The 25,505-nt window shown below is 60.0% G+C and overlaps 1 protein-coding gene across 1 annotated transcript; it reads right to left on the bottom strand.

Annotated features, from left to right (window-relative positions):
- Positions 1-559: 559 nt before the first annotated feature.
- Positions 560-24,132, bottom strand: CEP164 (centrosomal protein 164). The gene is given in 33 exon segments (XM_088540260.1): positions 560-659; positions 1,431-1,553; positions 1,899-1,965; positions 2,695-3,033; positions 3,844-3,958; positions 5,084-5,191; positions 5,645-5,852; positions 6,019-6,086; positions 6,344-6,470; positions 6,636-6,814; positions 7,344-7,412; positions 7,780-7,863; positions 8,063-8,206; positions 8,373-8,495; positions 8,808-8,939; positions 9,194-9,271; positions 9,860-10,076; positions 10,171-10,302; positions 11,396-11,614; positions 13,328-13,465; positions 14,519-14,604; positions 14,693-14,892; positions 15,349-15,438; positions 15,492-15,633; positions 15,873-15,956; positions 19,477-19,554; positions 19,899-20,027; positions 20,325-20,483; positions 21,716-21,996; positions 21,999-22,626; positions 23,163-23,361; positions 23,638-23,749; positions 24,046-24,132. Coding segments are annotated over 33 exon segments (5,040 nt in total). The 5' UTR covers positions 24,128-24,132.
- Positions 24,133-25,505: the final 1,373 nt, after the last annotated feature.

Here is a 25,505-nt window from a genome sequence, read left to right as displayed (position 1 = left end):
GCGCTCCCCGCGCGACCCTGCAGCACAGGCCCCCGAGCCGCTCCCGCTTCTGAAGACGGTCAGTTGAAATGCCCGTACTGACAGTCTCCCTGAGGTGTTTCAAGTGTTCATCAGAAATATTTGGCTATTTGCATGTAAACATCTGCTGCCGCGGGCGCCGCTCGCACGCGTCTCCCCTAGCAGGGCCCTGGCTGCACCTCGGCCTCCCCCTTGACCACTTACTCAAAGCCCTGCGTGATTCACGGCCCTGCCTCCCGCTCGCGGAATACTAATGAGAGAACTGTTGATTTATGGAAGCCCTGATATCTCACCACTGGATTAAACAGTCTATAAAGTATATTTGGACACTCGGCAGGATTAGAAGAACCCACCAGGGAAGTTCCCTTCCTCCTTCCTCTGCTCTCTCGCTATGAGACTTTACTTCAAGGGCACAGCACAGAGACGGCTGGATGGCACCGAGACGCATCGCAGCATTAGGTGGAGCACGTGGGCCCCGGCCACCTCGTCTCTAGGAACGGCACCGCAGCGGGGGCTGCAAACGCCCTCCCTGTGCCACCTTTCAATAACGGAACACTTTGATCCGCTTGTTTTCATCCAGCCCCAGCTGCAGGAGGCTGGGGCTGCCGGCGGGCGGCTGCTGCGCGCCCGGCAGGACAGGCCTGGCAGCTGGGTGAAGGAAAAGCCGGGCGAAGGAAAAGCTGGCCTTACGGAGGGAGCGGGGCAGCGGCAGGGCCGCGACACGGGCAGGCACCCAGGGCCGGAGGCCGCCCCGCGCGCACGCAGCGTCCACAGCAGCCGCAATTACGGGCGGATTAGGCGACTCGGAGGAGCACTGCGCTCGGGGCAGCTGGCGCTGCCACAGGGGCCGAGGGATTTGCTGCTAACATCAGCGCGCGCTGCCAAGGCGACGCTTACGGCCTCCGTGTAACGCTGCTACAACACGGACCTGCAAACGGACCTGCAAACAGCCCCGCGAGCTCTCACTGCAGCGCCCTGCCTCCACCTCACCCAGACCGCGCAGGACGGGCCGCGCGCGCCACGTGGACCCGGCGGCAGGACCGGCCCTGCGGGCTCGGCCCCCGGCTCCCCCGCCACCGCGCGCTCTCCTTGGCTGCTTTCGCGAGCCCTCGCCAGCCCCGCGCGCTCCGGATCCCAGCAGAGCGGCGGCACTCCAGAGCACGGCTGGAGAAAGGCAGGAAGAGATTGTCTCAGAGACAAGTACAGCTCAAAGAAGAAAGAAACAGCTCGCTCTAGTCTTAACTGCTGAACAACATGTTCTTTTGAAGAACTGGACAGTAAAATAGAGGCTAAGGCTTCTAAATTGCCATTGAATGCTTTTCCACTCCTGATTCACTCACCTCCTGCTGCCCCTTCCTACCTGCCGCAGGAAGCTGGAGTGCAATTAAAGACCACATGCAGGCAAAGGATACACTTCTGAATCCCTCTTGAAGTCTTCTAGCCATTTCTTGTTGGTCTCAATCATTCCTTGAATACTCATCTTATCTGACTCAGAGCCCCGGAACTGGGAGTGCTGGAACAGGCGGATTTGCTCACTGTTGGGCGAGAGAGGAAGAGAGAGTGAGAAAAAGAGGTCCAGGAGGAAACGATCCTGGAGCTCTGAAAGAGGAGGAGGAGCTGTTGCAAAAAGAGCTCTGCTTGGCTGGCTCCTGGAGCCAGGGTCTTCAGCACAGCTCTCAGCGCAGCTCCGCTGAAGAAACCGCAAGGAGCCTTGAGCGGGTGGCACTAACGAACAACGTCTAATGGAGCTACTTAAGAACAATATCCAACCCATTTGATAGCACGAGTAGGTCCGAACACATTTGCACTCTACCTAGAAAGCAGTCCAGGGAAATAAATCAGCATAACGGATAGAAACACTCGAGCAAAAAGAGCCTTACTCTGCAGGTACGTAACCCAGGCGGCTGTCCAGAAAAGCAGACCTTCCACTGAATGGCGCTAGCCCACCTGTAAAACAGACGTTGGAGTCAGGTCCAAGAGAAAAACCAACAGTGCTGCAGCCCAGGGGCATCTGCTGCCGCATTGACGCTTCGGAGACCCTCCCCGCTGCAAGCCGAGCCGGTCCTGAGCAACGGGGGAGGCGGGCTGCGAGGACGGCCGGCCACACGAGCCCGAGGCTCCTTTGCCAGCAGGGACAAGAGCGGGGAAGCAAGCAAGAGTTCCTGGGGCAAAGCAAAGGAATCGAGTCTCCTCTCGGACTTCAAAGCCACCAGAGATCAATAGTAAACAAACACGATGCTCATCCGCTCCTTTCACTATCCAAGGATAAATCGGCCTGGGATTAAACGCTTTCAGAGGGGGTGGCTTCCACTCCAGATGCACAGGGCATCATGAGGTTTTTAAGGAAACCAGCGCTCTGAATCCTATCTGCAAATCACGGGAGGCTTCCAGGAGGCAGGGCTGCCTCCTCCTCCTTTGCTCCCTTCTTTAATAACTGCTCTCTTGGGTGCACGGCAGAGGCCGAACTGCTCTGGAAGCGGGGTAACAAGATCAGCCATATGCTGCAGTTCCTGGAACGCGGCTTTCTCCTTCTCGATCTCATTAGCACCCTTCCCAAGAGCAGCAGCCGTGCGCCTGGGCCGAGCAGCATTGCGGGGCGAGCTGCTGAGGGCTGGCAGGACGGCGCAACGCGAAGGCGCGGACAAGCGAGCAGAGGGATCGGGCCTGCACACTGACCTGGGAAACACTGGTGCCACTTCTCTGGCAGGGAGCTCTCCGCGGCGGCGCCGGCGCGGCCGCAGCTCAGCCCCGCGTCCCAGGCCCAGCGGTCGAGCACGGCCACGGCGCTGGCGGGCGCCGCCGCCCCGGCCAGGCGGGCGCAGGGGGGCAGGGGGCCGTCGCGGGGCGCCTGCACGGGCGCGCGGGCCGAGGGGAAGAGCGGGGACTGCCCGTTGCTCAGGGAGCCCAGGACGCCGAGCACCCCGTTCAGCTCGCTGGTGATGCGCTGCAGGGAGCTCGTCAAGTACTGCACCTTGTCCAGCTGCGAGTCGAGAGAGCCGACGTCCCGCACGTTAACTAGCAGGAGAGGGAGAAAAAAGAAAAGGGATCGCTGGGAAGGTAAGAGGGATGCTGCCTCTCTGTCAGGAAACTCCTCTTCTGCTCCATGCTCAGGAAAAGCACAAAGTCGTCTAGAGCACTGGTCCAGTCCTATATGGGACCATTGGCAGTGTGCTGTCACATATAATGGTAAGAGAAAGCCCTAAAATCTCCTGTGTGCCCGCGGGTGTTTTATTGATCAGGGTCAGAGAGACAACCCTCAGACTGGACGGATTGTCAATCTGTTGCCAGAGGGACAGTCTCTAAATTCTCTTTGCCAGCTTCCTGCAAGCAGTGCAACCCTCCTGCCTGCTTACGGAGCGCCCTGCGTTTCACCCGCGCAGCCCCAGCTACAGCAGCTGAGAGCCCAGAGAAAGGCCCGAGCAACAGCAGAGGGAACTGCTGTAACCTCTCCTTCCACGACAGGGAGGAGGAGGAAGCCTGGAGCCCAGCAGCACAGCTCTGCAGCAGCAGAGAGGGAAGTGCTGGAGCTCGAGGCACAAGCGTTTCCCTAAGCCGCACTCTTAACCCAGGTAGAGGTTTCAAAGGGGAGTTCGCGCACAGATCACACCCCTCTCCTTCGGCAGTACTGGCAGGGAATGAGTCTTTCAAATAAAATGCTACCACAGAGCAGCCCCGCTCACAGGCAGCAGACCTGCCTCCCTGGTTTAGAAGCTAATGAGCACAAGTGAGAAGAAGAAAAGGAACAGCACAGAGGTGAGAGGAAAGGCAGAGCCAGGCCTTAAGCGTTCAGCACTGGGCAGGCACACTGCAGCGGCCAGGCCTTACCTGGATGCTGATGCACATCCACGCTGGACATGCTGTTTGTGTCTTCAGAGTTGCTGAGATCAAAAGTCACCATCTTTTTGCATGCAGCAGTCTTCAGCGTGTCTTCATCTGAAAGCTGGACAAGATACAGAGAACGGTGCAAATAAAACCTGTGCGCTGTTCCCTGGAAGACAAATAACCATGGGAATCCTGCCTGTGGCTACTCCACAGCCTGGGCTGCACGGTCAGGCAGGGGCCACGTGAAGGCAGAGCTGCCTTCGCTCTCCTGCCAGCAGGAGCTGAAAGCAAAGGGACTGCTAGGTAAATGGAGGAGGCAGGTGCATGCACCAAGGCCAAACCTAAGCGCTGTAAGAGGAGGATCTTCGGGGCAGAAGTCAAAGGCTTTTGTGCACTGAATAACCCTCATAATTCTTGCATGGGCTGCATTCTCTCTCAGCACCAAGGTCAAGAGCTGAACCATCAAAGGTCTTACGCGCTCACATCTGCTGCTGTCCTGCCTGCAGCCACGTGGCCGCAGGCAGAGCTGGACAGATTCCAGGGGTTACCTTGATTGCAAAATCAGACCAGATCTCCACAAGGTCACATGCCCTTGCTCTCCCTAGCCACAAATGATGTCATTTTTTCAGGCTGCTTTCTATACCCATTCTGCAGTTCTATCCTTAAAAGAGAGCCCAAATCTCCTCAGCAGAGGGAAGGATACAGGCGGTTTCTGAACACCTACCCCTCTGGATGTGAGGTTTTGTTTGGTATCCTCGGACGCTCCGGCACATCAACGGTAATGCAGATTTCTCTCTAACCTAACAAACAAGCTTCTCGCAAGGCAGTTTACTCAGCGTGTTTCCTCCAACCAGCTCCAGCCCTGACGCCAGCAGCCCTGCCTGGCAAGATGCCACTGTGGAAGACACTTCTGCCTCCATCCTAAACCTCAGCCCACGCTTGTTCTGCTGGTTGCAGAGCTGTGGAATCATGTGGATCCGAGTCTAATTAGGTTTGTCGTTCTTTCCAGCTCTGTGACCAGCCTACTCTCTCTGGCCTCTCCTGCAGAGAGGGGCACACCACTCTCCTCTCAGAGGATCAGGTTCTAATAACCCAGCTCCATAGGCACCACCAGCACCAGCTAAGCAGCCCTCATGAGGACCTAAAGCCCTACAAATACCCCATCCCGGGGGCAGACCAAGAGCTCTGTGCACCACAGGAGCGCAGCTGGGCAGGGCCAGATGACTGTAATGCTGCGGTTTACCTCTTCCAGCAGCGACGACTCCAGCTGGCTGAGCTTTTCTTCCTTCTTCTTCAGCAGCACCTGTCCTTTCCGCATAGCCGACTTCATCTTGTCCAAACGCTTCGCTTCCTGCAGCGGAGAAACAGCCAAGGCAAGGAAGAAAATTAAACGAGAATGACAGGAAATAATCTAGTGGTCACGGTGACTTTCAGTGCTTCCCTTCTACCCAACGCAGCATATGATGCGGCTGGAGTAAAAATGCCTTTTTGCTCACGGGAACCAGAGGGCACGAGGGGAGAGCACGGGCCCTAAGCGACTTCACGCCAGGGAAAAGAGGGGCCCCCTTCTGAACCCTGCATCTAACAGGGTCAACAGCTTTGTCTCTGCAAACAGGAGGGCTCTCCATCACCAGCGAAGGAACTGAAGATGTGCCCTGTGTGCAGCTGTTGTATCCAGGAGGAATGAACCTCCACAGCTGCCTGTCCCTGCAACTGCAGGGCCGGGAGCAGATCGGGGGCTCTGGATTCACTGGTGCTGCCGTGCCGCCCGCCCTCTGAACAGAGGCCGTGCTCGGTCACTCACATCTTCCAAGTTCCTGCGCACCCCCTCCAGGAGCTGGGAGCTGTCGGCATCCTGCAGCACCTCCTGCGCCTTCTGCACGTCCTGGCGCCACTGCTGCTTGGCAGCTTTCAGCGCGGTGTGCCTCTTCCTCATGGAGCGGGTCTGGCGCACCAGGAACTCCTTGGCGTTCCTGATGGAGATCCCTTCCGCAGAGATGTAGCTCCTCACACTGCGGGAGAGACACGGATACGTGCCTGGCTTTCTCTACCTGTGCAGTGTGCGTTATCCTGCAAGTTTTATGCAACACCCTCCCAAAAACGGATTGCCAGTGCTTCCCATGCATTCAAAATGCAAGAAAGACACTTTCCAAAAGCGTCTGGTACAGGACTACTCACTGATCAAACTGGAAGTTGTTGTCATCGTGGCTTTGAGAGCATGCGGAAGCAGGCGTTCTGGATGAGCGCTGAAGAGTTGAAGAGTTTCAAAAAACAAGAAACACGCATAAGAAAATACGCACGACACCAAGGGCACCCAAGCTTCCCCCACCCCTTCTCCTCCAGGAGACACAGGCAGAGAGTAACAAAGAGTACAGGTGACAGCGATGACTTCCAGTGAGAAGAGTGCATCACTGCATGCCAGATCACTTCAGGCAGAAGAAAGGCAGGTAGTTACAATCTCAGAAGTCACAAGGCAAATGCCTCTGCAATGGGCTTTACTCACAGCTTCAATAGTTTCTCCCAGGTCCTCGACACGGAGCTCAGCTTTCCCTCTCGCAGATTCTACAGTCTCTTCTGCCTCTAGGTCTTTCAGAGTCTCCTCTTTGCTCCTGATAGCCACCTCCAGGTCACTGCCACAGAAGGAAGTGACAATGGCTGCACTTGGTGAGCCTGCAGATCTCTGCAGGCCCAACCCAGAAGCAGCCCAGCACTAGAGGGGAGGCCCAAGAGCAGATTCTGCTGGAGTGCACGGCACATTTTGAGCACTGGGGGACATTTCATTCACATACACCCACCTGACGCGCTTCTGCAACCTCTGCCTGCGGGTCTGCAACAAGTCCACCTGGGCCTCCAGCTCAGCTTTCTGGTCTTGGAGCTCTTCAAGAGACTTCCGCAGTTGCCGGATGGAGTCGAGCAGGCTGGCGTGCACCTTTCTGTTCTCCTCCAGACGGAGCTCAGAGGCCAAAGCAGCTTCCTGGAAACACACGAGGAAATCCCCTGTAGCTCCCCCAGCACTCCATGCAAGAGACTGATCCTACCCACACTATTCACAGCAGGTCCCAGAGCACAGTGAGTGCACACAGTACGTGCCAGTCCTGGAGGAACTTGCTTGCCAAAACGTCACCACAGGATGTTCTCCTGGATGTCGGAGGCCTTCACCCTCTGGCCAGGTCCACCCGATTCACCTCGCTCACACGTTCCTTCGCCTGCTCTGCAGGCCCCTCACAACTCTAGGCAGGCACTAACGCTCTTTTTAGCTGGTCACCAGCTACTTCCCTGGCAGCTCAAGGTCTGGCCACAAAGCTGCAGTGACTCTGATGCCTGCAGCACTGTAAGTTCATAGTTCTGGCAAAATACAGGGGTTCAGGAGGCTTTTCCTGGGCACTGGGCAGACAGCTGCATTTCGGAGGGCAGGTGGCTGGCCTTGCAGATAACCCCTTGCTTTTTGAGCCCATCATTCCTGGCCGCTGCACAGCGCCTCCCCAGAGCTCACGCACACCTACCTCCCTCTCCAGCTCGGTCCGCCTGGCCTCCTCCAGCAGCTGCTGCCTTTTCTTCCTCAGAGCCTCCTCCTACACACGGGAGAGCAAGCGGGTGATCACCAGAGCGTGGTGCTGCCACCAGAGGAGACTGCTGACACTCAGCAGCACTTGGAGGAGAAGTGCAGCGATCAGGGCCCCATTTCCAGGCCATTACAAGAAAGCAGTGTTGCTTTGTTCCCCTCCATTTACACTCACTGCATCGCCCTCCCTCGTCACCAAGGGAGAAGCTGGGAATAAGCGTAACCCTGTGGGAAGAACATCCCATCCTGCTAAGCAGCAACAGTTCCCAAGGCACAGGCCTGTTTCTCCAGGGTTTCGCTTTGGCGAGGCCCCTGGCTGCCCTCAGCACCTCTCCACCTTTTCCCTTTCTCAGGGCCGTGCACCGCAGCTCACGCACCTCGCTAAGGAGCTGCACCGACTTGGCCTTCACAGCCTTTGCTCGCAGTTCCAGCTCGCTTTCTGAATCCTGCAGCTTTCTTTCCTGCACAGAAACAGAGCGAGTTACTCGGAGATAAACTGCACGAGCTGCTCACCCAGCAGAGCTCTCCACCAGGGAGAACAGCACAACCCTGTGAAAATACGACCTGCCGCTTGCATCACGCTGGGCCACACGGGTGGCGGGAGCAGTGTCACAAGCAGCCTGCTCATAACAGAGAAGTGAGGCCCAGCGCTCCCCTCACCTTTTCCCTGCTCCTCTGCTGCAGCTCGGCGAGCCGCTCCTCCAGCTCTGCCTGCAGAGCCTTCACTTCCACGTCGTGGAGGTGGCGCAGGCGCAGCGTCTCCCGGCGCACGCCCTCGGAGAGCTCTGCTCGCTGCTTCCTCTCCTGCTCGGTGCAGGAGCCAAACAAGAACCCTGGCTGAGTGAAGCAGGGGCTCTCCGGGAAGGCAGCAGGAACACACGGGGCGCACGGCCGCGGGAAAGCGGTGCCAGCCCACGGAAATCCCAACTGCTACAGCCACCTCCCAGTTCGCTGCGCTGCCCTGCAGTACCTCCTCCTCATACTGATCCCGAATCCTTGCTAGGACCTCCTGGTGCTCCTCCTTCATTCTCTCCATTTTCCTCTCATGCTCTTTCTCCACGGCCTGGCGTTTCTCTCTCAAAAGTTCACTGAGCTGCAGTGAGCAAACAGAAAGAGGCTTCGCAAAGCACAGCACTGCACTACAGCAGCTCTCCTCCCAGCAAGCAGCTCCTCGCGCAAACAGAAAGGCTGACGTTCAGAACATCCTGCGAGCGATCCAAAGAGCGGGCAGTGGCCTGGCTGCTGGAAAGCAAGTGCCCTAGCGAGGTGAGATGCTGTAGGAGCATCCCTTCCCCAATGGCACCACTGTCACCCGTGGGCAGGGAACTTGGCATCTCAGGCCTCCCCAAGTATCCGAGAAGGGGAGAGCGTGAAGAACCTTCAGCCACCGAGGACGAATACTCGCCTCACGTTCATATTCTGTTACTTGGTATGCTTTTTGCTGGATTTTCTGCTCTGCCCTCTGCAATTCTTCACGCAGCTGAGCCTCTTCATTCCTCTGTGCCTCTGCTATCTGGGTTTGCAGGCTGGAAATGACCTGCCAAGAAAACCACCCACAGAGACATGTCGCTCTTCTGACAAGATCCATTTAGTGCCCTCCAACAGAGAGCAGGCACCACGGCAAAGATCGATGGATAGAGACTCACCCCTCCCTACTCGGAGTATGCCCGAATGCTGACCCAGCCCTGAACCGTATTTAGGAAGTGGAAAAAAATATTGCCACCCTCGGCAGGCCCAGCTGGTGACAGTGCGGATGAGAACCACCCTTACCCTAGAGGTACCAGCCTGTACCTTGCGATGCTTCTCAGCTGCTGCGGATTTCAGCTCCTGGAGCTCTGTTGCCAACTGCTTCTCTAGCTCCTCTGTGGCCTAGAGGAAATTGAGCAAACGAAGGCCTGCTGGAAAAGCTCTGTTTGCAGAGACACAGCGCACAAGGTGCGGCTGCCGTTACCATCGATCCCTAAACGTCAGGAGCCTCAGCAGCCACCCCTGTCCGCACTGAATTATGTGCAAGGCCCCTCCGCGCTCTCTGCGTCCACCCAAGGCATCTGGCTGGGCCTGCCCCTCATGCTCTTGTGGAGGACCACAAACCGTCCCGCTCAGGGATGCCCCGGGCCTCGGGAGCAGAAAAGCAGCAAGGACAGAGCTATTCGGGTTTGCTAAAATGGCAGGATTTAGGTTGGCAAAGGCACACAGTCATCTTTCCCGTTCCTTCATGTGCAATGTGGCCATGTAAATAATTGCTAAGTAATCACCATTGTTACAAAAATGTGGGATTACTCCTCTCCAGCCCAACCACCCCTCTAATAGCGTAGCAAACATCTCCCCCTTAGCTTATAACTTAGTTACTATTAAAGCACACGTGGGTGTTCTTTAATCTCAACGGTTTACCCCTACAGCACAAGGCACGCATAAGTGGCACGGGTCCGACCCTCTCTGGTAGTCATCACACCTCACCTTCTTTTTTTCCCTTTCTAATCTCTCCTTGAACTCGCTCAGGAATTGTTCCTTCTCTCGTTCTAGCCCGACCATCTCACTCTGCTGAGCATCCTCCATTTGCAGCTTTAATTTCTCCAAAACACATTTCTTCATCCCTTCCAGGTTCTCCTTCTCCGTCACCTGCAGGGATTCCCACTCTTCTCTCAGCCTCTGCAGCGCTGCCTCTTGCTCTGCCCTGGCAGGTTCACAAGGAGAATGCAGAGAGAGAAGACCTCAGACTTTGGTACTGGGCAGCACAGCCTCCCGCCGCGGCCGGCGACGCTTCGCACCTGATCTGCTCCTTCTCCGCCTCGGTCTCGGAGGCGAGTTGGACTCGCAGCTTGGAAAGTCTCTCGGCTTCTTCCTGCCGCACGCGCAACTCTTCCTCCTTGGAAGCCTTTGCCAAATCCTCCTTCAGAGCCCTGTGAGATAAGGAACAGGGAGGAAAGAGAGTTCAGGAGTCTTTAATATCTTCAAAGGCACCTGCCCCAGGCCCACAGATGGGCTGCTGTGCCCACTGGCTGCGCCTGCGCAGCTGATGCATTCCCAAGGCTCCAGATCACTAATTCTCTTCCATACTTCCAGAACGTGGCTGCCGGTGTTGGAGATCCAACCTCCGAGGACCAAACTTGCATGGTACGTTTTTAAAATGCAATGCATCACCACAGATGGCACTTTTTTTTTTTTTTTTTTTTTGAAGTAAATAAGTCAGATCCTCATAAACGAACAGGCTCCCAGACAAGGTAGTTGGACGTATTGGCACATCTGCAAGCTCCGCATTTTCATAGCAGACCCCTTTTCCTAACTACTCGATTGCTGCTTAGACGTTTCTCCTTGCAAGTGCACTTTCTGTGCCTTCCTTTGCAGCCAACCCAGCATTCCCACAACACTTCATGTCACGGCACTGCTCCCGGCTGGCTCGGCGCGCTGCTTTCGGGCCGTCCCCAAAAACGCAAGCCGTGAGAGCACACCCTGAAACACGCAGGGCCACCTGGCCGGGCCCTTCTGCTGCCTGCGCTGCTGCTGCTCGGGTCCCTGCACACTGGCTGGGCTTCGCGCCAACAAAGCCTTGCCCTATTCCTAAAAGCCTTGTTTGGAAGTCCCTCTGCAAAACCTCCAGTACCGGAGTCTCCTATGGTCCCTCTGGGGCAATCTCACTGCCTCTAATGTTGCAGTTTCCAGCCCCCTCGCTGCCGCTTGGCGCAGGATTTGAAAGCCAGGCAGGTGGCAGAGCAGCAGGCCCTGCACGGAGCCTCTTCCCGGCTCGGAGACGCGTTCCGGCTGCGCTCGAGGCCAGGCAGCCCTAATGCGGGACACGAGGAAGACGCTCTCCGGCGAGGGCCCCGATACCATTCCCTTCGCCCCCAGCTCACAAAGTGGCACCAAGCTCCTTCTGCAGAGCTCGAAAGGGGTGGCCTAAACGCAGCACAAGCCCGAGGCCAGCAGCAAGGAAACACAGCAGGGACAGGCTCAGCAGGAGAGCGAGCGGGGAGAGGGAGTAAAAAAGGAAAGTACCTGAGGCAGTTTTCTTTCTGCTGATGAAGCTTCTGAGCTTCCTCCTCCTCCTGCTGCCTCATCTCCTCCTGGAATTGCTGAATTTTCTCCTCCTTTGCTTGCAATAAACGCATTTTCTCTCGCTCCACCTCTTTCTCCAGCTCCTTGGCCATTTCCTCCAGAGATTCCTCATTAGGCTGGCCCAAGGTCTTCTCCTGCTTCATTTCCTCCTCGGGTTGCCTACCAAGAAAAGAAACCACCTTTGGCAAAAGGACAGCAGAGCACCGAGCACCAAGAGGGAAGCGGGCGCATCCTCCCCGCAGCCCCGCTGCAGAGGAGGGCCTCAAAGGCACCGGCAGCGCAGGGTTCTCCGCGGAGCGAGGCCGAGGCCGCGCTCTGCAGCCCTGGCGCAGGGACACGGAGCGGAGCTCCCCGGAGCAGGGCTCTTCCCAAGGCTGCGCCTGGGGACACAGCACCCGCTCGGGGCTTCGAGGGCCTCCCGATGTCACATAACAGCGCGGGTCCCCCGCGGCGCCGCTGCGGCAGCCTCCTGCTGCACCCTGATGGGGGCCCATTGCTGCGCCCCGTGCACGGCGCCGCCGCCTCCCTTCTCCAGGGATCCCCTAGCCAGGAAAGCCCGCCCGGGGCTCTCCCGAATGAAAGCACATGCAGGCAGTAGCTGCTGCCACTCAGGGGCTGCAACGAGCTGCTGATGGACCAGGTATTGCTCTGCATTTGCAAGCTAAAGTGTGCTGGGATTTTGCCAGCTCTAGGCAACAGAGAGCCCGAAGCTCTCCAAAAATTCAAACCCAATCTGCTTCTAATTAAGCTTTCTCAGACATAAAGCAGCAAAGTTATGAGGCCTGAAAGAGACTGAAGGGGAAGAGGGGAAAGTGAACACTGGTCTAAGAACGAAATGACATTTTTCTTCCCTGCCAGTGAAATCCAAAGCAGCAAGACCTCAGCATGCTCCGAGACATGCAGGATAAGGCAGAGGGACCTCACATGTGCCAGGAAACATGGGAAAAAACAGCCCCAGTAACAGCCCTGAGTCAAAGGGAGAAGGCTCCTCAGGCAGCCGCTAGCAACACCGGAGCAGGAAAGGGACAAGGTTAGTGGGGTTCCAGGGAAGCCCCACATTGCGGGTGCTCCCCATCACGCCACCCATTCTGGGCCGAATGCAGAAGGACTAATTACCAGGCTGCTCTGCAAAGCTATCTGGATCCTTCCATCCTTTTATCGTGCTCTTCCTCCAGCTCTTTATTTTTGTTTAAAAGTGCAGCCAGTCAACACAGCATTTACCCAATTCCTTGTAGAAAAAGTGAACTACTGCGCTGGTCTCCACAGCAAAGATTGCTTCTGCACTGCTTTATCCTGAGAGATGCACTGCCTATTTTTACCAACGTCATCTGCTGCTCTGTCATCTGACACAGCACCAAAGTCAGCACGATCGTTTCCACCGAGATCTTCTATTGCAGTAGAATGGCAGGTATGTATGAGCAAAAACTGTCAATTTAGTGCAGTGGTAAAGCACTAGTTTGTGCAGGGACCCCGAGCTCCACCATCCCGCGCTCTGACCTCGTTATCTCCAAGCAGCCGGGGTTCCAGCCGCTCTAGTACAAGGTACTTTGCTCTACGCAGCGAGTGAGCTCGGGAGCCCGTGTGAGAGCGCTTAGGCCAGGGCTGCGCGTGCTGGGCGGGGAGCAGCAGCGCTAGGAAGGAGCCCCTGCAAGGAGCTCCCCAGCAGCGCCCGCTGCACCCCGGAGTCCTGCGCACGGAGGCCGGGGCCCGGCTGCTCCTCCCGCCCTGCCCAGGACAGATCGCCGCGCGTGTCGAGACGCCCGGAGCCCTGCCGGGCCCCCCAGAGCTCGCACAGAGCATGCAACCGAGGGCACGAGCACAGGACGGGGTCTGCTGTGCTTACAGCCCCGGGGGCAGAAGGGGAGCCCTTACGCATCCTGCGGGGCAGCGGGCTCCTCCAGACCGAGCGGGCTCCGCAGCGACGCCTCCTGCGGCTCCGCAGCCTCCTGGGACTCGGGCGCCTCTCGAGCCGAGCGCTTCTGCTCCGCCGCGTGTGTCTCCTCCCTCTCGCTTGGCAGCAGAAACAGAGGCAGCAGAGGCCGGGTTAGCGCGGGGCGGCCTGCAGGCAGCGCGGGGCGAGCAGGGGAGCCGTCCCGGGCACGGCCCGACGGGCAGCTCGGCCGCTAACGGGGCCTGGCAGGATCCAAAAGGCAAAACCCTTCCCCGGATCACAGCCTGCTCCTGCCAAGTCCTCAGAGAATTTCCCTGGATAAATGAGCACTCTAGTAACACTCGCACTGCATCTCCCTTACAGATGGGAATATTGGCAGGCATGTTTGCACCTACACACCTCCTTCCTCTCAGCAGCACAGAGAGGCTAGGCAGGCATGAGGGAGCTCTACAGGCACACAGAGAGGAGAGCATGCACAGCTGGGGGGCAGCTACCCAGTGACAAGGAGACCGCTCCTGTGGGCAGGACATATTTTCAGGCACCTTCACACGAGCAGCTCCTCTCAGCACAAGGCTGCGAATCCCAAGTGCACACAGCCCATCATTAAGATCTACTGCAGCTTCTTCTGTTCACAAGATTTCCTGGTGCAGGCAGGAGCTCCCGGGCTCCCAGCACCCAAGAGCGCTGTGCGCCGTCGTACGGGGACCAGGCGTTTCGGCACAGCCCCTGTGCCAGCGCCAGCCGCGGCAGCTCTCAGCACAGGGCTCGAGAGCGCTCGGGGCTCCCTGCTCAGCGCGGCGCTTTGAAACGCCTGAAAACATGACCCCAAATGGGAGGGAAACACTGCCCCTCAACAGGCAGACCCTGCAGCAACTGAGAGCCTGCCTTGTTCCTGGGGCGACCGCCGTTGCACTCGAGAGTGACTTGCCCACACACCAGGATAGAAAGCAGCCTAATACTGACCCTTATCCACAGAGGGACTGCTCAGGCACTGCTAGCACCATTGTAAGGAGGCTGGGAGGAGAAAGAGGAGAGACGGAAGAGCAAAGAGCGTGTGAGAAGCTGCAGGAGCTCAGGTGTTCTGCAAGGCACTCCCGCCTGGGTGACAGCAGGGGGACACTTCACAGGAGAGAGCTAGACCTGCCCGGCCGCCCGGCCTGTTTGCATCGTACCTCTTAGCAGCTTCTTCTCTTTGCTTCTGCTCCTCCTGCGCCCCGGCTTCGCTTTGGTCCTTGTCCTTCCCTCCAGACAGCTGCATCTGCAGGTAGAAGCAGAGAGCAGGGATTGGGCTGCTGCTGCTGTCCCCCAAGGGCAGCCCCACGTGCTCAGGACACCAAGGCCATTGCGGGCACCGGCGCCCGGCGCGCTCGTCTGCGGGAGCGCACGCGCCCCGAGTCCTCTCTAGACGGCGTCTGCCCGGCGACGCAGCGCAGCAGCTGCGGGTCTGCGGGGGGCACCGCTTCCAGCGCCGCTCTCGCTGCTCCAGACAAGGCTCTACCAGGCTGCAAAGGCGCCTGCTCCAGCGAGGCATTTGCATGCACGCTGCCTGCGCCGCAGCAAGAGGCAGAGGGGGAACGCAGCAGGCATATGTTTTGTTTTCCCTTCACATCTGATTATGCTCGTTATTAGGCACAAGAGGACAGGTGTATTCTCCAAACACAACCTCACAAAGCCGACTGCTCCTCGCTGCTGGACAGGTGGCGAGTTTGTCACTCCAGGTCTCCTCCAGTGCAGCTGATCAGCTCTCTTACAATCAGCGCAGGGCTGAGCGAGCCCCAGCTGGAGCCCGAGCGCCTGCGCCCGCTGCGGCGCGCTCCTGCAGCCCACACGCGCGGGCTGCCCGACACTGCTGCACGTTTGCTGAGGGACTCCTCCCAAAAGTCACGTCCTGCGAGCTGCCGCAAGCTCTTGGCTGCCCAGGACCCTCTGGCAGGGCACCCGCGCTGCCCGTGCCTGTAAGGGAGCACGGCCAAAGGGCGCGCAGGACGCGGCAGCCGCTTGCCAGTGCGCAGGCTCGTGAAATAACCATCTTCTGGGGCCTGTTCTGCCATGCTGCCGCGGGTCCCGCTGGCAGACGGCAGCGGCAGTGCTCCTGCAGAGATGAGGAGATGCCCACGGGCATTCCGCACCCCATTGCGGGGCTACCCCCTGCCCGGTCTCCCTCTGGGACCGCCAGCCATGCAGGCTCGCCTTCGGAAATGCTGCTCAGGCCCTTAATGCACACGACATTGAAGTCCCTTACATTGCTTGCTATGTCCATTTTGTGATCATCCGAGTGCCGCCCCAGCTACAAACGACCTACTTTTCCGGGGCTAACACTTCCCGCACAGACGGGACGTGCCCTTTCCTGCAGCTGCTCTGCTGCCTCTCCGCACACCCGCGCCGCCGCTGCCCGCACGAGCGCCACGAGGCTCCTCGGCAGCAACGGCGCGTGCCAGCGCGCAGCGGAGCCCGCGGGCTCGGCCTCCTGCTGGGCAGCAGGGCCGCGCAGCCCGCGCCGCGCCGCAGGGAGCTTCCCCGACTCACCGCAGGCTCTCCCGGCTCCTCCGCGGAGCAGCTGGAAACCGGCAGGTCCTCCGCGCACCCGCTGGCCTCGGACACCTTGGAGAGCTGCGAGGAGATAAAGACGGGCATTACAGGGTGAACCCGGCTGGCCCCCGCCATCCTCTCTGGGCTTCTCCCACTGAAAGGGTAACAACTGCTTCTTGCAAAGCAATTCTGGACTCTGTGCACCACTGACACCGTGCTGTGCCCCATTTCCTCGCACAGGGAAGGAGGAGAGCAAACACCCGAGGGGACCGATCATCCCAGGAAAGTCACTCTGGGGGTGACTCGCAAGACAACCACAAAACACCACATCACAGACACCACGGACAGGGTGAGAGGGGGGGCTGAAGAGGGCTAAGAGGGGCTCTTCTCGCGTCCCTGGCTGAGGGTGCCTGTCCCTCCGGCAAGGCTCTGCAAAAACCTCCAGGCCAGGCCACTGCGTGCATGCGGAAGGCCACAAGGAGCAGAATCACACTCTCCCATGCACGTGGCTCCTACGTTCCTGTATTTCACAGGCCCTCTGAAACACGTGTAGCTGTTCGATGTGCTGCCACGTGCAGAGTCCTGCTGACTTCAGCAGCCACGGAAGGCTCCTGGTGCTCCTCAGCACGCCCGCACCCTGGAGCCTCCTTCCAGACAGCGAGTCCAGTTATTCCAGCCACAACACTCCTGCCTCCCACCCCGAGGCACGCAGGGCTTCTCCTGCAGCCAGCAGCAGCCTCGCAAAGCTCTGGGTGACTTCGGCAAGGCCGCCTGAGCTCTTCTCGTACGCTCCCTCCCAGGGGCCGGAATGCCGTCGCGATAACGCGCCGTTTCCCAGGAACGGGCAACGCGCTGAGGCTCGCGCTGCTCCCGCGTTCCCGGGCGGCCGGCGGGGCGCCTGCACCCCTAACTCCCCCGCTCGGAAAGGGCGCCAGCTCCCTGGCCTGGGGAGAAGCACCCGAGCCAAAGCCTGGCACCCAAAGCCTCAGCGGGAGCCGCACAGCTCGCAGCGCGGAGGACGCGGGGCCGGCTTCCTTCATCAGCATGCAGCAAAACTGCAGGCGCTTCCCACTTTCGCGCTGTTTTATTAATGCTGGGGTGTCTTGTCAGGCACGAGCTGCATCCTGCGTACAGCGTGTACCATACACAGAGCGCATATTTTAGCGGCGTATTTTTATCCCGGTGCCACCGGAATGCTCTTACTGCTAAGCAAGGCGGGCCACAAACAGAAGGCATCTCTCCTAGCGACTCAGGGCTGGAAAGTCCTGGCTCAAAGCAGAGAGGAGGACAGAGCTAGGGCACCGCTGCTCCTCGCCCAACAGCCCGCACTCGCAGCCTCCCCTGCAGCGTGCCGGGCCCTCAGCGGAGGCGCGAGAGGCAGCCAGGAGGGCTCGGCTCCGCGAGGAGCACACGCCACGGCCACCGGGACGCGCCGGCGCCTGCGGGACGCTGCGCGTGCAGGGGTGTGCACGTCCACGGGAACTCATGGAGCCCGCCAGAGCGGGCCGGGATAACTTCTGTGGCTCTAGCGTCTATCCAAGGCAGAGGAACGGGTAAGGCTTTTGTTAACGATACACCTCAGCGGTCATGAGGCCAGGTCTCCAGAAGAGGGAACCCTGCAAATCAGACAGTGCCTGGAGCAGCTGGGCTTTCCTCTTGCAAAGACAGGCATTTTTTTCTATGGATTTCGGAGCCAGGACAAGTCATTGCGGTAATAATTGACTTTAGCCAGTAACACATTTCACCTGCAGCTGAGTGACACTAAACACTATGAGATTCCCACCTATGCAATGCATTGCTCGCACGCTGAAGGACCCAGGCACCAGCGTAAGTGTGCAGAGAAGCAGCGACACCGACCGCACGAGGCTTGGGAGCGCCACCTCGTCCGGAGAGGAGGACAAGCGGAACGACCGGCAACCACCAGAACGGGCACAGCGCTGCCCTCGCTGCCCCAAACGGGCACAGCGCTGCCCTCGCTGCCCCAGAACGGGCACAGCGCTGCCCTCGCTGCCCCCGCTCCTCCACAGGGGACATCCCATGGGGCTGCACACAAACAACGAAAGCGGGGGACAGGGTCGTGGCCCGTAACACGTCCCCGCGCGAGCCGGGCGCGGCGGCTCCATGGGACCCTGCCTGGCCATTCCTCGCCCTCGGCTCGTCCTGCCTGCGTGGATGCTTCAGGCACGTCTCAATTTCCTGGGAAGCAGCAGCGCTGCTTCCTGCGCATACATTTCTGCGAGGACACGTATGCTGTATTGTGCAATGTTTACTTACAGAGACAGCTCCTTTTCACACATTTCCATCTGGTAAAGAGCCTTGCATTTTAATTTCCCACCACATAAAGGACCCCTTGACTGCCAGTGTTTACCCACAGCTTGACCCGTGCAGAAGGCAGTTCCACAGCTTCCCCAGCGCAAGCAGCGCAGCGCGGGGATCGCTTCTGCCGGCACGCGCGACCCCTCTGCAGGCACCCCGAGACGCTCCCGCCGGCTCCTCGGCCCCTGGGCACGGGGAAGCGCAGCCTGCCCGCTCCGGCGGCGCAGGAAGCGCGGAGGCACGAAGGCAGCTCCGCGGCGGCGGCGCTCTGCCGGGCACCCGCGCGCTGCTGGGCACGAGCCCCAGCACGCTGCCGGACCCCGTGCAAGGGCCTCCGAGCAGGGATAGCGGCCGTGAGCCACGGAGCGCGTCACGAGCGCGGCCGTCGCGCCCGCCGTCCCCTGCGCGAGCGCCCTTCCGCCGGGCCGGCCCGCGGAATCCTGCGCTGCCGGGCGGCCTGGCACACGCGCAGGGCTGCCGTCCCACCGGGGGCACTGACTGCTCCCCGGCACGGAGCGCTCACCCGGGCGGGCTGCCGCTTTCCAGACGGAGCCGAGCCCGTGGCTGCCGTTCTGTCACACATTCCCGAAGGGGGCCGCAGCACCCGAGCGCCGAGAGCTCCTTGCTCCCGGAGCCCCGAGCGTTTCGGAGAGGAACTTGGCCCCGGCACCTTCTAGCTGTCTGGGCACGAGCGGAGCGCGGGCTCTTGCCTTCTCACACCGCCTAGGCCCAGCACTGTGAACGCCTTCGCCAGCAAAGTACTTTACAGCTTAATTTTAATACGCTCTGAAATGGAAATCCTGTGAAACATTTTAAAGGAAATTAATTTGCCTTTCAGCTACTGGAACAGAGTTTTCAAAACGATGAGAAAGGATTAATGTCAGCGCAGCAGTGAGGCTGAATGGCCAGAGCTGCTTGCAAGGCGCTTCCCATTGTGCCCTTGTCATCTCGAGGGTGACGAGCGCTAAGCGCGCAGGGAACGCGGGCGGCAGCACGGGGCTCTCTGCTGCCGCTCCGTGTCCGCGGGACGGCACTGCTCTGCCCACGGGAACGAGCTGGACAATAAACCTGCCCCGCTCTCTCCAAGCAACATCGCTGCAACTTTGCACGCTCTCGGGTGAAGCGGCAAGAAAACCAACCCCTCGTCTTCCTCAGCAAGCCTTCCTCCCCGCAGCAGGCCCACCGGCACCTCTCAGCCCGAGATCCCCTCCTCTCTGCCTACGCGGCGGCTCTGCCGGCCTGGGCGCCCCGTTCGCTGCCGCCCTCGCCGCAACGCCGGCCTTACCTCCGACTCGAAGCTGCCTCCCAGGGCGCTCACGTCCATGTGCAGGTTCTTGAACAGCCTGGCCCTTCCATGGAGACTCTGAACATATCCAGAGAAGGAAAAAGACACAAGTGAGTTCCCTTTTTTGGGCTAAACAGAACTCAGGGTTCCAACACACCAAGAGGAAGGAGCCTACAAGTCATCTCCTTTTGGAATATATTGTGGCAGAGGGGGATTTTTGGGGAGTAAGGGCAGAAAACAGCCTTAGACACTTTGGAGACCAAAGCACGTAGATAAGGAGCGCAGTGCCAGGCAAAGGCCGGAGCTCGGGAGCTCACCCCGCGGTCGGCCAGCTCTCGTGCAGGGTGTCACCCGCGAGCGCTCCCCAGGCCTTCGCGCACGGTGCTCACAAAGGCGCTGCTGACGCTCGCGCACACGGGTACCTCGTTCTCGCTTTCCTCCTCATCACTCCTGCCTTCATCCCGAGCCACCGCGGTTACGGAAACCTTCTCGCCACAAGGCGCTCCCGGCACCTTCTTGCTCTGGCTGCTGGGCTTGCAGGTCTCGGCGGGCTGCAAAGTCAGGAGGAGAAGAGGGAGAGAAAGGAGAGGAAGCCACTGAGGTGCACGACCACAGTGCTCCGCCACCGAACTACCTAACGAGTGAAACGTTAATCACTACAGAAGAACTTCCAGTCACTCGGATTACATTAACAGTACTCTATGTCATGCTGCAAGTTAACTAAAACGAGCTGAAGTGAATTTTTTTCAGCAATTGGAACAATTCTTTCCTGAAAGCTGCTAAATATAACAGGAATGACGGGGCAGCGCGCAGGGCAGCGACCTTCCCGCGCGGCACGCGGCGCTTACCTGAGGCCCCGCTCGCGGCGGGGGGCTGCAGTCCGCAGAGCTGCCCAGGGCGCAGCGCACGGGGCCCCGCGGCACGGCGGCGTCCAGGAGGCCGCGCAGCGGCGCCAGCGACGGGCCCGGAGCCTGCAGCGGGCAAGAGGCGGATGATGAGGGCGGGCGCTTCGCCGGGCCTCGCCGCTCCTTCCCGAGGCCGCGCGCCGACGCGGGCCCGGCCCGGCTGCACGCACTAAAGCCCCGGTCCCGACCTGCGGAACCGCGGACTGCCAACAGCGCCCAGTCACGAGCGCCCCGAGGTGGGAGCAGCAGAGGAGCACGCGCGGGTCTCCCTTCCACCACGTCACTGCCCCAGCAAGGGCTGCGGGTGCCCTGCAGGGCCGGGGCTCAACAAAGCGGCCTGTACAGCGCGCACGGAGCGGCGGACACGGGCTGTCCTTCCGCAAAGACGAGCTCGCCGCCGCTGCTAATTAACGCTCGCAGGGTAATCTGCAGTTTACCTGGTATTTATAGCCACGGCTATTAGCAGCAAGCCAGGCACTACCCCACGCTGCTAATTAGAAACCTGCGCTGGCAACGCGGAGCAGTCGCAGCCGGGCCCAGCAATAGGGGAACCGGGCAACTCGTTACCACCACGCAGCGACCTTTCCGTTCCTTCTCCTTCGGAAGAAGCGATGTGATAAGTTCTTATTAAACTGAGGCAATTGCTTATGAACAAAGGCAGAGCAAGCCGGAACATCCTGCCCAGGGACGGGGCGGTCCTGCCACGGCAGAGGCTGGAAGAAGCTCGCTGCACGTGCAGATCGCCGCTCCACGGCCTCGGCACAGCGCCCGCCTCAACCAGGGACCAGGGCCTTTTCCAAGAGACACAGCTCCCTCGTGCTTTGCTTTTCTAAGCAACAGAGTACCTCAAGTCAGGGCTGGGCACCTCGGGGAGAGAAGGGAACTCCAGAAAGCAACCAGGCCTCTCTGGATGCTGTTGCTTGCGAGCTGTGAAGGCTGCAGAACTTATCCTGCCCCACTGAAGAGCCAAGCCAGAGAGCCGGGCCTCGTACCTGCCACCTTCTTCCCCTGTCACAAACTGAGTGCCACCCTTGCAGAGCACTGTTTCTTCTAACAGTACTCACAGAGGAAGGAGGAGGGGAGAATTACATGTCTAGATGGGCCCTCTGTACCCTGAACCAAGTCAGGGTCCTAAGACCACAGCCGCTGCAGTCCAAGGACAAGGCTGTGCTCAGAGAAGTTAGTCCTGGGCTGAAAATTATCCAAAAGAAGTAGTTTTGTGCTCTCAACCCTATAGAAACCTTCATAACAGAAGTGTCACCACAAAAATGTCCCTCAAAAAAAAAAAAAAAAAAGAGTCCTACCTCTTCACCCCTACCTGCTCCCTCACTAACCTCCACTCTGCTGTAATTCTCTGCAGTTTTTCTGTTTGAGGTCAGCTGCACTTCCACGTGCTGATGGGGGCTGCTGCTGTCCTGGCAGCCAAACACCCGAGACGCGGGGGGAACGCCGGAGTCCTCCGTGGATTCCTCTCCCCGCGCTCGGGGAGCTTGATCCACGCTCGCCTCTCCCTCCCTCGCCTCCTTCGGTCTGTCGGCGTCTCTAGACTTGCGGGCCGGGTATTTCCCACAAAAGTCCATCAGAAAATCAACGTGTGCAGCTGCAGGGCCGGGGCCTTCCCGAAGGCTCTCGATAAGCTGCAACTTCCTCCCTCGTCGCCGCCCGGTCCCGGAGAGTTGTCTCTGACTGAGAGGTCATCACCAGGGCTAGACCCACTCTCTCCTATGATTTCTCTCATCTTCCACTTCTCCACATTCTCTTCCCCAAATAGTCGGATTTTGTCTTCAGAAACCTTCAGAAGAGTTTTAACACTGCCCATGTCTTGCAAAGAGCTTTTCTTTGGCCCGCAGAAAGGCTGCGCTATTGGCCCAACTTCTAAATCGTCCGACTCTGAGTCAGAGGAGTCCAGACAAAGCCCGTCTCGCATTTCCAGGCGTGTGTCTGGGGCTTCATGGACGTCTACATCAAAGCTGCCAAAAGCCGGGCCTTTCTCTAACATTTTCTCCATATCGGTCAAGATCTGGCAAGGCCTGCTGAGCTCTGCTACGAGCAGGGGATGCAGTTTAGCGGGCCAGGTGCCCGCGGAGCGCGCGCTGGACGCTCCCGCGGCGGCCGTGCCCTGGGCCTCGCTGCTGCTCTGGCTATCTGCTTCCAGCTCCGCGCTCTCCTGCCCACGCGATCGGCCGCCCGAGGCCATCTCGGGGAAGGAGGGCCAAGGAGGAATCCCTGGCTCCGGCTGCATCTCCTGAGTAGATAAATATTAGCCAATAACTACAGCATATTGCGTATATGTGACCTTAGCTAAGGCACAGATACTAAAAACGCTGTGGAGCGCTATGGAGCACTCTGTGGGTAAGCGAAAATGCTTGGACTGAAGCCCTGGGGCTTTCTGGTTTGAAGATGCCTGTGCCTTGAGCAGCACTGCATGACACCAGCTTTGCCCGCTGGCACTTAGCTCACTATTGCCTAAAGAAAGGTAGAAACAAGTTGCTATCATCTGGAATACACAGGGAATTTGGCTACTCTGCAGGCTACCAACAGGAAAGCTGACTAACCTCAAGCATCTAAGCCTGTGTATCACAGCCCCACGTACCTTTGGATGCATTTTCCTTGGACTTTCATCAGATTCACACCTCTCCCAAGCAGGATCCCTTGCCAGAGACAGCTGCTCCAGTGCCCAAGTGGCAGTCACACAGTGTGCCCTGCTGCCTCGCAGCCCTCTGAGGACCCTCAGCCCAGCCCCCTGGCCCCCTGCACGGAGACACCACAGAGCCTACTCACCACAGCCTGCTTCTCTTTCTTGTCTTTCTTGTCTTTCTTCTCCTTCTTCTTCTTCTCTTTCTTTTTCACTCTGCCTTGCACCAGGAGCTTCTCTCGCTCCTGGATGACCAGCTCTCGGTAGTGGTCGTCACAGGGGTGGTCCCACGTGGACTGCCCGTTGGCAAAGTTGAAGTAGTAGATGTCACCGGTGATGTCCTGGCTGCGTGGCAGAAGCGGCAGGGAAAAGGCACCCGTTAGCCCTGTGTCACGCACAGAGGCCCTTTGCTGCGCCCGGCCGCGCGGGCACCGGGAGCTCCTGCAGCGGAGCAGCCCAGCCCCGCGAGCGGCAGCAGCCCCCGGCACTGCGCCGGCCTCGGCCCTTCCCCACGTCCCTCTGCCCTTCTCCCACCCCTGCAAGCGCTGCCGTGCGCTGTGACCGTCCCCGTGCCACCCTGGCACAGGGAGGACGGCACCTGCTCCGCGCTGGGGCTCTCACCAGGGCTTCCACTCGGGGGGCAGCGGAGCCACGATGCCCTCCCTGGCCAGCCACATCAGCTCCGGCTCCTGCGCAGGGTCGATCCCGATCTCCCGTGCAAAGTCCTGGATTTCTAGGCAAACACAAGGGCACGGATCATCCAGCGACTGCCCGCAGCAGACCCTGCAAGGTCTAAAGCAAGGGGCCTGCTGAGAACACCTAATCCCGGCGTGAAGCTGCCCCGGGTCGTCAGGACAGTGCTGCGCCAGCAAACACATCCCGCCACGCTGCCAAGCGACGGATGCCTCTGTGACGAGCGAGCTGGGGACGTCTGCGTCGCCAGGACAGGGAGCTTCGCGTAGCCTGCTCTCGGCTCGCGCCGAGTCCCTCCTGTCCGCTCAGCGAGCCCGCGCCGCGGCAGCCCGGTACCTTGCTCGCTGGGAATGTACGTCTCGTCGTAGTCCTCCTCCAGGATGAGCTGGTCGCCGATGCGCACCGTGGCTCCGGCCATGGCTGCTCGGGGAGGAAGCGGCCGGCCGTCACGGCAGGCCCCGCGCAGCACCAAGGCGCCCTCGGCGCCGGGAGCGAGGCGGGCTGCTCCGCGGGTGCCGAGCAGGGAACGGGGAGCAGGGCAGCGGGGACAGCCCGAGAGCGGGGAGGGGGCTGCGTGCGCAGGAAAGGGAACACGTCACCCGCAGCAAGGGGCAGCGGCTGCCGGCCCTGCACTGGGGAGATGGTGCCCAGCTGGCGGGTTTACAGTGTGGGGACACCCTGCACAGGACATGGCCACGGCTCTCTGCTTGCACACACGTGGGTGGAAAACCAGAAGACAGGAGTGCGTTCCCACAGCATGACACAGCTTTGTGAAGGGAGCCCTTGGCCTGGGGACAAGGCAGCTTCTCCCACAGCCTGCCCGGTGGCTTCCTCACCTTCCCAGAGAAGGTTCTGGAACTATGTGATGTCCTACTTTAATCTGGCCCACCTGGGAGCTGTTGCAGAGAGCTTAGATATAGAGCCACAGGCAGGGGGGTCCTCAGGGCAGCTTTCTGCCCCACAGCTTGGGCCAATCTGAGCTCCTTTGTCCCCAGCCCAACTGCTCCCAGCTGGAGGTTCAATCAGCCTCACCTGGGCAGCACCAGGCTCCCCGACCCGAGGCCAGGCAGGCTCGCTGCAAAGCAGGGCAGCACGGGCAGGTGAACAGAGCAAGAGCCTTTATTAGCCAGCACGGGGGAGAGGAACACACGCTCTTCATTGCGGACGAGACGGAGGGGCCGCTGGACGGGCCCGGCGGGTCCCCGGCACCCCGTGGGCCCCGGAGCTTCCCCGTCCCGCCCCGCGCGCCCGCCCCACACACACACACACACCGCGCCCGGCCGCCGGGCTGTGCTCGGAGCCCCCGTGCCGCCGGGGGCCCCTCGCACGCTCACCGGCGACCGACGCACGGCCGGGGCCCCGGCAAAGCCGAGGGCCCCGCACACGCACCCGCACAGGCACACGCACCCGCACAGGCACACGCACCACGCACGCTGGGCCCACACACGTGGCCCGGACCCGCAAAAAACGGCGGGCCCGGGCACTCACACGCACCCCCAAGCACGCCAACACGCAGACCAACACTCAGCACCGCCACCAGCCGCACTCACCGCCGGGAGGGCCGGGGCCGCCCGCGCGGAGGCCGCGCCGCTGCCGCTCTGCCGGCCGCGCGGCCCTAGCAACCCCCCGGCACCGCCCCCCGCGCCTCCCATTGGCCGGCGCCGCGGGGCGGGGCGGGGCGCCGCGCGCTGCACGCCGGGAGCTGTAGGCGGGCGGGCCGCGGCGGGGACTGCGAGTCCCGGCGTGCAGCGCGCGGCGCCCCGCGGCGGCAGCGCCCCCCGGCGGCGGCGGCGGCG

Source organism: Tinamus guttatus, unplaced genomic scaffold (genome assembly GCF_059628265.1).
Source record: "Tinamus guttatus ecotype Peru unplaced genomic scaffold, ASM5962826v1 Tinamus_guttatus_pri_ptg000057l, whole genome shotgun sequence".
NCBI lineage: Eukaryota > Metazoa > Chordata > Aves > Tinamiformes > Tinamidae > Tinamus > Tinamus guttatus.
Note: the sequence above shows the minus strand (reverse complement) of the source record. Positions and strands in the feature narration are given on the sequence as shown.